Source organism: Solanum stenotomum, chromosome 1, assembly GCF_019186545.1.
Source record: "Solanum stenotomum isolate F172 chromosome 1, ASM1918654v1, whole genome shotgun sequence".
Classification (NCBI taxonomy): Eukaryota; Viridiplantae; Streptophyta; class Magnoliopsida; order Solanales; family Solanaceae; genus Solanum; species Solanum stenotomum.
Genome location: NC_064282.1, coordinates 75546034 through 75557215, shown reverse-complemented (window position 1 = coordinate 75557215; position 11182 = coordinate 75546034). Strand labels below are relative to the sequence as shown.

Below are 11182 nucleotides of genomic sequence, written 5' to 3'. Positions count from 1 at the left end.
AATAATATATATACTTTTGAAAAGGTAACATATCATGTAATAAATAAAATCTTTAAAAGATGATAAAAGATAAAGACTCCAATTGTTAAAAACCACTCAATAGACAAGTCACTAGATTTATTCTACTGTTGTTCATTAGCTCTAGGATCAGTACTACCCTGAGATACTTTTATATGTATTGATGTTTGGTTAATAGTTTAAAGTGATCTAAAATGATCTCATTAGGACATTTTCTACCATTTTTGTGAATGACTTTTACCTTATTATCTATAATAATTCTTCTTCTGTGTAGTAAAGCAGTACCTGCAAAGTACTATAGAATAAATTGAGGAATTAAACTATCAAGTAAAATATAGGTTATGTAACTAAATTTCAATTACCTAATGACCTAAATTAGATCATTTACAATTGTGATTTTGTTAGAAACAAAAAGGTAAAGAATATCTTGAAACTTTGAAAGGTAAAGTTCTCTTGATACTGCTTGTACTAATGAATTGTTTTCTTTAATGTTTTACTCATGTAACATAGGATATTTAATGGATGTTGGAGATAAAAGTTGGATGGATCTCCGAAGATCCACCGATGAGTATATCCATGGAGTTAATGATTTCCTAGATAAGGCATTTGAACGAGCTTCCCAAGGAGATGAAATATTATGTCCTTGTAAGAAATGCTTTAATCGTTATTGGCATTGTCGAAATGTGGTGGAGGATCACTTGATTTGTCATGGATTTGTTCATGGATACACCAAATGGGTTTTTCACGGAGAAGGGTTTTCCTCAAGAAATACGCCACATCCAACCAATGATGATGAAAATTTCGACAGGCAAGACGGTATTGATAAACTACTTCAAGATACTTTTAGAAATGTCGCAGATGACTTGAGGCATGAAGGAGTAAGAGAGGGACTATCTGAAGATGCAAAGAGATTCTTTAAATTAGTGGAAGAAGGGAAACAAGAGTTGTATCCGGGGTGTAAGAACTTTTCTAAGTTGAATTTCACCATTCGATTATACTTGTTTAAATGCATTCACAAGTTGAGTAATGTAGCCTTTTCAGATTTGTTAGACTTGATAAAAGAGGCATTTCCCTTTGCTCAGATACCTGAGTCTTTCTACAAGGCAAAAAAGGTGATAAAAGATTTGGGTCTTCATTATGAAAAAATTCATGCATGTACTAACGATTGCATGTTATTCTGGAATGACACTGCAAAGTTAGACAAGTGCTCAGTGTGTGGATCTTCTAGATGGAAGAATGTTCGTGATGACTTGACTAATAAGGTCACTAAAATTCCAGCAAAGGTTTTAAGGTACTTTCCTTTAAAGCCTAGGCTTCAGAGGATATTCATGTGTTCTGAAACATCTGTAGCTATGAGATGGCATGATACTGAACGACCCAAAGATGGAAATTTAAGACATCCTGCTGATGGAGAAGCTTGGAAGGATTTTGATTCCTTGCACCCTGACTTTGCTAGTGATTCTCGTAACGTTAGATTGGGTCTTTCAAGTGATGGTTTTAATCCATTTCGAACTATGAGCATTTCCCATAGCACATGGCCGGTTATGTTGATGAATTATAACTTATCACCATGGATTTGCATGAAATCGGAGTATATAATGTTGTCAATGATTATTCCAGGTCCATCGTCTCCTGGAAATGATATTGATGTATACTTACAACCACTGATTGCAGAGTTGAAGGAACTATGGGAAGTGGGAGTGGAAACATATGATATTGTAACTAATCAAACATTTATGATGCGTGCAGCTTTATTGTGGACAATTAGTGATTTTCCAGCATTGGCAATGCTTTCCGGATGGAGTACCAAAGGGAAATGGGCATGCCCCACTTGTAATCATAACACTTATTCCCAATATCTCAAACATAGTCATAAGATGTGTTATTTGGGTCATCGAGCATTTTTGCCTCATGATCATCCATATAGAAGAGATAAAAAATCCTTTAATGGTAAAGAGGAGCATAAAGTTGCACCTACTCCTTTATCAGGCGTACAAATTCTTGAAGAACTTCGTGAATTCAATAATGTTTTTGGAAAGGGCCAAAAGAAAAGAAAACGAAAGAATGATGGTCCATGGAAAAAAAAATCCATATTTTTTGAGTTGCCGTATTGGGCAACAAACAAATTGAGGCATAATCTTGATGTGATGCACATAGAGAAAAATATTTGTGACAGTTTGCTTGGGACTTTATTGGATATACTTGGAAAGTCCAAAGATCATATAAATTCTCGCTATGACTTGCATGAGATGGGGATACGCAAAGAGCTTCAACCGGTAAAAGATTGTGATACTGGAAATATTCATTTGGCTAAAGCTTGTTTCTCTATGAAACCAGATGAGAAAAGGTTATTTTGCACTGTTTTAAAAGATGCCAAATTACCAAAAGGATTTGCCTCTAATATATCAAGTCGTGTGCAAATTGAAGATATGAAAGTATCAGGTTACAAAAGCCATGATGCTCATTTTATATTACATTACTTGATCCAGGTTGCTGTTAGAAAAGTGTTGCCCAAGAATGTGTCTTTGATCTTAATAAGGTTGGGGAATTATTTTAGAGCCATATGTAGTAAGGTTATTAGAAGAATCGATCTTGATAAGCTGAAGGCTGAAATCATAGATATAGAATGTGAGCTTGAAAAGATTTTTCCTCCATCCTTTTTTGATATAATGACACATTTGCCTATCCATTTAGTGGATGAAATTAAGCTTGGAGGCCCGACTCATTTGCGTTGGATGTATTCTACTGAAAGAACTATGTGTGACTTCAAGGGGCTTGTTCGTAATCGAAAAAATCCAGAAGGGGCAATAGTAGAGGGTTTTTCAGCTATAGAGTGTTTGACCTTTATTTCGAGATACCTACCTGATATGGTGAAGACAACATTTAGTAGGTATCAAACCGAGGATGATGAGGACATTCAAACAGGGGAAGGTGATGCTTCACCTTTATTTCCTAAGACAGGTCATCCAATTGGAAGTATGAATAAAAGGAAAGGCAAGACTTTTAACATGGAGCATAATGAGTGGTTTGAAGCTCATCGATATGCTTTGTTCAATACTGGAGATGAAAAAGTAGAGACATTCATCAAGTAAGATAAAATAGTCATTTGCTTTTAAATTTAAATTCCATTAATAAGGTTAGATTGATTAAATTGCATATCATTCTTGCAGGGAACATAAGAATTTAATTGATAATCGTACTAGAGGAAATGCATGGGTAAAAGCACAAATCCACAGTAGAGAATTCAGTGATTGGTTTAGGGATAAAGTTAAAAATATTGAAGTGTCCAATCATTTAAGATGGCTAGCTAAAGGGCCTAATTTTGTGGCTAAAAGATATACTGGATATTTCATTAATGGATATAGATTTCATACAAAGACACGGGATGTCCCTTGCAAGACTCAAAATAGTGGAGTGACTTTGTCAGCAACAACAGATAGTTTTGCTAGCGCTAGGGACCAAAATCCTATCGATGGAATGGTTATCTATTATGGAATTATTCAGGATATCATTGAGATTGATTATTGGGGTTGCTTTAGTGTTGTACTTTTTAGATGTGATTGGTTTCATAATGAAGTTGATGAATATGGATTGACTCGCGTATACTTCAATAAAAAATGCAGCACGAATGATCCTTTTGTACTAGCATCTCAAGTGCATCAAGTTTTTTATGTGGAAGACCCAATTGAGAAAAATGTATATTATGCAAGACATAAAGTTCCAGTGGATTTGTATGATTTGGAGGAAGAGAATTGTCCTAATATTGAAGAAACATTTTGGAGAGAGACTAACGATGACATTGGTTCATCAGAAAGAGTACTCGATGTAGATGTTAGATGGTCGAGAGAAGATCTCCCTGTTGATATCATTGATCTGTCTGCCCTTGCACAACATTCAGAAGATGTAACTATGCAAACATCAGAAGAGGAGGATGACTTTGATGACACTGATTGGGATTGGATGGAGGCTGATGATTGACAAAGGATCTTTCCTAACTTGTTCAATACATTCTCTTCTTCATATTTTTTGTAGTGAGTAATAAATACCTTTTTGAGTTGCATCATATAAAGTATGAATGTCGATTGGACTCTATTTAGATTTCTACTTATTTGCTACTGCTAGTTGCTTGATTTCTGCTTATTTGTTTTGAAATATTTTCTTGCTAATGTTGGTACTATAGATATATTAGTACAGATCCTATTGTTGTTTGTTCTTCTTACATTCATTGTTTTTGTTATTCACATTTGAAAATTCTGCACTAAGAGGTTTCTTCTGTCTTATTTTTACACAGATTTGGATAGTCATGAGTCAACAAGAGTCTTCAAAAAGAAACAAAAGAGCAAAAAATAAGACATATGCTAAACCTGGATCATTATCATTCTTGGCAAATAAAAAACGACGGTTATTGACAACAAATGAATTTTTTCAAGCTATAGAGTCAGAGAAAGGACAGCTGCTTAAATTAATTGAAAAACAACCAGTAGCACCACAATCTGAAGCTAATGGACAATCTGTAGAGGAGCAGCCTCTTGAGCAGTCTCGTGAACAGCCTCTTGAGCAGCCTCGTGAGCAGCAACCTGTAGAAGATCAAGTGCAAATGAACTCTGTCACTCCTCCAACTGGTGAACAACCTGAAGAACAAGGTAACATATAAACTTAGAAACTTACTAAATTCATCTATGAATTCTAATTTCTTATATTTTCTTATAGCTGAAGGTGTTTCCAGTAAAAACAAAAGAGGTCAAACGCAAATGCATAATGTACATGCACGAAAAGAGCGTAAATTGATCTTATTGAATAGGCTAAATCAACCAGTTGGCCCTACTAAGGACGTTGTGACAGAGTTAAGTAGCTTCCTAGGTACATTGGCAAGAAACGCGACTCTTTGCCCATTTGATATATTTGATTGGAGGAGCATGGATACTAAAAAGGATTTATGGGATTACACTAAGGTTTGGAGTTTTCAATATTTAATTTCTTGTAGAATTATTTTACTTCAATTGGCGAACTGAATGACACCAAATTGTAGGAGAAATACATTATTCCTGAAGCTGCAAAAGATTGGGCTTTGGTAACAATTCGAGAGGCTTGGAGAAGGCATAGAAGTGACTTGAAGATAAATTATTACGATCCATATGACAATGATGAAATTCGAATGGCAAAAAAGCCTGGTCATATTCCAGAATGTCAGTTTAGAGAGCTCCTTAAATATTGGAAGTCTGAGAAATTCAAGGTAAAATGTAGTTCAGAATCTGAAACATCCAGCTTATTCTTCTCCTGATCTCATTTGTGAAATAGTTGCTGCTGCAATTTTATTTTTCTTTAACTTTCTCTTCTCTGTTGCAATATTGTTGCAGCTTGTTACTTCTTCCAGTTTGGTAGTCACAACTAAAACGGAGGATTTTTCTCCAACCTTAGAGAATGTTCATTGAGTGAGATTTTTATGCTTATCTCACTGTATAGCTAAGATTAACAACCAAAGTTTTATGTTCCTGACTGTTTTTCTTATTTATTTTAGTTTAAAATCAATAATTTCAGTTAGAAGTTGATAAGATACAAATGTAATAGGATAAAAAGTCACCTGTTCAACTCTTTACTCAAAAAGAAAAAATCTTAAGAACTTATTTATTAGTTAAGTTTGATCGCTGAAATTTGCATCAAGGTTTCACTAAACTAAGTGCCCTTTTGGATAAACTGTTTTTAGGTGCTTTTGACTCATGATTTAAAACATACTCATGACTAATTTTAAGGGGTGATAACCTATTTTGCTCACTAAATTGGTTTGAATAAAAAGTTGACAAATTGTTATGAGTACCTTAAAGAGAGACTTCAATGTTGGCATATTTATGCAACTGTAAGCTAAGCTTTATAATAATGTTATGGTGATTGGGTTGTAAGTTTTCACTTGTTTGACTCATATTCTATTTATGTTTGATGATGTTATGAATCAAGCTTTTAAACTTACAAAACTAAGGTCTGCAGATTGGTTTTAGCTTCATAACATTCATACTTACAAAGCATATTCTTTACTTGGATTTGTTAAAAAAGAAATATTGAGACATTGACCTCGTCTAGTACATTATGTAGCACCCATATGCTTTTGGTTAACATTATTGGTTCATTTATTTGCAGAAAATGTCTGAAACAAATACTAAGAACCGGAAAAAGCTGATGAATCCACACACAGCAGGCAAAAAAAGTTTTGCTTTAATCCGTAGTAAATTGGTGTGTTCTCTTATTTATTATCTAGTCTTAACCTATCATTTAAGAAACTCCTGATATCTATTTTTATGTGACTAGGAAAAAGAAAAGGAATCTGTATCCGCTAAGGAGCTCTTTGTGGTCACAAGAAGAAGAAAACCTGGTCGTTTGTACAAGGCATCGAATGAGAACACAACTAGTAAAATTGTACGAATATTGTCAATATTTTTTTTTTACTGAGACCAATTATTTATTCTAAATTTTAATCTACAAGAATGCTTGTTGGATATGCTTTGTTAGGCTGAAATAGAGGAAATTGAAAAGCAAATGAGCACAAATAGTCAGTCTGTTGATGCATTTTCAGCCGTCATGGGTCTAGAACATCCGGGACGTCTAAGACTATATGGAGTGGGGGTTACAAAGACAACTTTGAAAAAGAAAGTTGACAATTCTGAACCAACTTTGAATGAAACAAATGATATAGTGCAACAAATGCAAGAAAGGATGCAAAAAATGGAGAAACAAATGGAAGAACAAAGGAGAACTATGCGACAAGAAGTAATTGCAGATGTAGTTGCACAACTTCAGCATGCAGGATTAATTGATCCTAACATTCTAGCAGCATTGTCTGTTCCTTCCCCAAGAGAAGCTACTTCTGCTCAAACAGCCGAGCAAGGTTTGTCGCTATTTATTTTGATTGTGGCCTTGTCGGTTATTTATTCTGATTGTGGCCTTGTCAGCTATTTATTCTGATTGTGGCCTTGTCGGCTATTTATTCTGATTGTGGCCTTGTCGGCTATTTATTCTGATTGTGACCTTGTCGGCTATTTATTGTGATTGTGGCCTTGTCGGCTATTTATTCTGATTGTGGCCTTGTCGGCTATTTATTTGATTGTGGCCTTGTCGGCCATTTAGTTAGCTGAGTATTTTCTAGGATCAACCTCACGGCTATGAGTTATTAAGTATCAGCTAACATCATTCTATATACCACTGTTTTAGGAGATGTCCTTTTTTTTTCTTGTTGTACCATTTTAATGTCTGATGGATTGCTGTAACATTTATGTTATAAGGGACTATTGAGTAAAGTCTTGTTGATTTTTTATTATCTATTTCTTCTGATTGTGGCCTTGTCGGCCATTTGGTTAGCTGAGTATGTTCTAGGATCAACCTCGTCGGCTATGAGTTATCAAGTATCAGCTAGCATCATTCTATAAACCACTGTTTTAGGAGATCTCCCCTTTTTTTCTCGTTGTAGCATTTTAATGTATGTTGGACTGCTGTAACATTTATGTTTTTTGGTAAACTATAAAATACCATAAACAAACAAGGGGCCGATACACCTAGGATCATCCAAGGTAATTGACAAACGACGTTGTAAGCCATAAGAGAATCCCGTAACTCTTTCCTTCCTTACTTTGTATTATAGGCGTAAACCATTGTCATGATAAATCTCTGTTGCAGAGAAATACTTCTCACTTCGCAAGTAATCAACTGAGATGTTGCCTCTATTAGTGTAACTGTATAGTAATCCGGCCTCCAAGTTTTCCAAATCCTACCATTGTAATGAGAAGCAAGATTAGTAATGAACGGCCAACCAGCAAACATCTTCTGAGCTATCAAATCTATCTTCCCCACTTTTATTTTTGTTTCCAGTAACCCTACCAGCCCAATTTTTTCATTATTACAAAGGAGTTTCACCTCCTTTTGTTTATTAGGGCCATTGAGCCCCTCACATTCCAACAAAGAGAACTATCCATTCCCAATGTTGGGATTAGGATGGCCTCCCACTATTCCTTCACTGTTACTGATAGCCTTCTTACTCTTGCCCTCTTTGTTCAGTACCTGAAAATTATTTTTACTCTCTACATGTAGTGGCTGCTTAGTTTGAGACTTCAGTGATTTTAGAGGTGTGACCCAAACATTAGTTGCACTCTTATTCTGAGACTCATATAATATGTCCGCCTTATGAGGATCCAACGCACTTGTTGGAGATGATATTTTCTCCTGAACAATGATTCCTTCAATTGAAGGTTGGATATCTTGTCCAACTCGAGTCGCCATTCCTTCCAGTTCGTCCCTTTTTGTGCCTGGAGTTGTATTCTTATTCCTATAGTTCACTTCTGAATGGCCATATTTATCACAAACCTTACACAACGTTGGCTTCCAATCATACAACACCTTCTGCTCTATCAAATTACCCTTTTCCGACCTGAACAGGATCACCTCTGGCAGCATTGTGTCCATTTCAACTTCAACGACTAGCAGCCTCGCAAAGTTCAGTCCTACTTTTCTTTCAGTATTATGGTCCACCATTAGAGGTTTCCCAACCAAACTACCAATCTTACTAAGTCCTTTCGAACTCCAATACTTAAAATCAAGACCAGGAAGCTTGATCCAAATAGGTACAATGCGTAGTTCTTCCCTCGTAAATTCCATATCAGGATTCCATGCCTTCACTATAAATGGTTTGTTGTCAAAGTGGTATATGCCATCTTGCAACACCTCTTGCTTCCCTACTTCAGTGTCAAATCGAACTATAACAATACCATTCTTGAGCATCGCCACTTTGTTAATTCCTAGCTTGGACCAAAGCCTGTGTATGAATCCTTTCAGCACTTCAAATGGGGGATGGGATCCCAACACATAACACACTACTGCAGTCTTCCAATAGGCATGCAATTTCTGAACTAATATCCTCTAATTCAATCTCAATTACAGGGGATTCACCATGCATAACAAGTTCTACATACTCCAATTTGAACCCAACGTTTCTCCTGTATGTGGACTGTTCTGATTGCTCTTGTAGTTGGGTCATTATTCTTCTATTAGTTAGAAAATAGCTTTACTGATAGTCATTATTCTTCTTGTTGTAAATAAAGTAAGATTTTAATAGTGAGGAATATATTAGTTTTGAGTAATTGTTGAATTGAACTAAGAGTGATGGAATAATTCCCAGAAGCAGTATGCAAATATCTTCTGCAACTATACTATTTTTTAATGTCATTTGAAGCTTATTGAATTTATATGCTTGTTGTAGATATAGAGTGATAACTTTAAAATATATCATTGAAGTCATTGAACTTTTGCAACAAAATTACTAAATTATTTTGTATTTTCATTAATTGTATGTAGGTGATGATATCGAAGAAGGAGATGAAAGTAGTACTGAAGACTTGACATAGGAGCTGAATTGAGTTGATGTTAACTTTACCTATGTTCTGGAAATCTGTTATTTTTGAAAATTGAAAACCGTGTGGTGCATCTGTACATTAATTTCACCCTTTGTGAATGGTTGTAAAATGTTTATATATTTTGCTTTTATCGATATTATGTACCCAACCATGGATCTTAGATTATAATTTTGGTAATGAAATATAACTTCTTCTCATGATCTTTTTATGTGTATTTTATGTTATAAAAGTATTGCAATGGCTAAATTAATAATATATGTGGAACCAATAGTATATATGTTGGGATAGCCTAATATTAATCGTTGCAATATGTATATATTAATTGTTGCAAAAAGTAAAGAATTATTGCATTACCCCGTAATAACTGTAGCAATAGACATTGAGCAACAATTATAATAGCTTAAAATTGATGCATTACCATATAACAACCGTTGCAATAGAATGAAATAGTTGTAAAAATAATTGTAGCAACAACCTACAAAGAATTGTCACATAAAACTCTATCGAGACGGTAAAAAACCGTACCAATAGGGGTCTTAACCGTTGGCAATGGATTGTAAATAAATGTAGCATAAAACTAATTCCGACGGTTCATAACCGTACCAATAGAACTTTAACTGTTGGCAATTTATTAATCTGTAAACCGTCGCAATAGGGGCATCTACTGCTACAATTTAAATAACCGTCGGACAAAACCGTCCCAATAGAGCTAATGCAACGCCAACTGTTGTAGCGGTTGGCTAAACCGTGGCGTTAGAGCTATAGCGACGGTAGAGAAGCCTATTGCAACGGTAACTTAACCGTGACAGTAGATCATATTTCTAGTAGTGACTAGAAAACATAGGTACATTGCTAAGGAACAAGAACGAAAAGGTGGGGAGCGAATGGGGAGATCTGGCGTTCCTGGCGCTCTGAGAGGCGCGGGGCGCCAGCCCTCAACATTTATGGACTGTTCTGGGGAGCGCTGGCTGGCCCGGCACCCCAAGGGTGAACATTCTGGGATCCTTTTGGGGCGCAACGCCCCACCCGTTTACCCAGGTGTTTGAAGACTTTTCTTCTCCGTTTTTCATATCTAAACCCTCTAAACTCTAATGGTTCTTTCCCCAAACAGTTAGAATCATTAGTACCCTCAATACCCAATAGATTCAATTCGAAAATACAACCCGGAAACACGAATCAAATCAAGATTAGGCATTCAATAATCAACCAACAAGAATTCAACAATGTTCTTCAAGAACTTCACTTTCTTAACATTCAAACAACTCCAATTTTGCTAAATTGAAACAGGTTTGGAGTGTGGGTTAACTAACTCAACACTATGTGATCTCACATACCTTGTAGGGATCACCCCCGACGAATTCCACTCACAAAGCTTGAACGTTCTTGGCGATTTCTTGATTTCTCTCCTCTTTTCTCTTTTTCTTCTCCTCTCCAAGCCCTAGCGTAAATTCTAATTTTTAAAACTGAATAAAGTCTTGTTTTACCTCAATTAAATCCTGAAAACAAAATAGGCAAATTAGGTAAGGAAAAGACTAGTTTACCCTTCCAAAACCCGGATTAGACTTTCCTTAATCTAACAACCCAACTTCCAAAGGGCATAACTTACTCATACGAACTCGGAATCGCACAAATTTGGCGGCGTTGGAAAGATCATTCCAACAGCATTCCAACCATATATGGAAATACACCTAACTCATCCTGAGCTAGGAGTTATGGTCGTTTGAAGTTGACCAAAAACTCATTTTAACTTACTTAAAATTTTCCAAATTTCC

General features: G+C 35.6%; 2 protein-coding genes across 2 annotated transcripts; both read left to right on the top strand.

Annotated features, from left to right (window-relative positions):
• Positions 1-536: 536 nt before the first annotated feature.
• On the top strand, positions 537-3996 carry LOC125856760 (uncharacterized). The gene is made up of 2 exons (XM_049536387.1): positions 537-3106; positions 3189-3996. Exons 1-2 carry the CDS (start codon positions 537-539, stop codon positions 3994-3996), a joined length of 3378 nt encoding a protein of 1125 aa, XP_049392344.1.
• Positions 3997-4321: 325 nt separating this feature from the next.
• Positions 4322-9440, top strand: LOC125856752 (uncharacterized). Its single transcript, XM_049536375.1, has 7 exons — positions 4322-4661; positions 4729-4970; positions 5048-5251; positions 6151-6243; positions 6319-6427; positions 6710-6895; positions 9352-9440. Exons 1-7 carry the CDS (start codon positions 4322-4324, stop codon positions 9399-9401), a joined length of 1224 nt encoding a protein of 407 aa, XP_049392332.1. The 3' UTR covers positions 9402-9440.
• The last annotated feature ends 1742 nt before the right edge of the window (positions 9441-11182 follow it).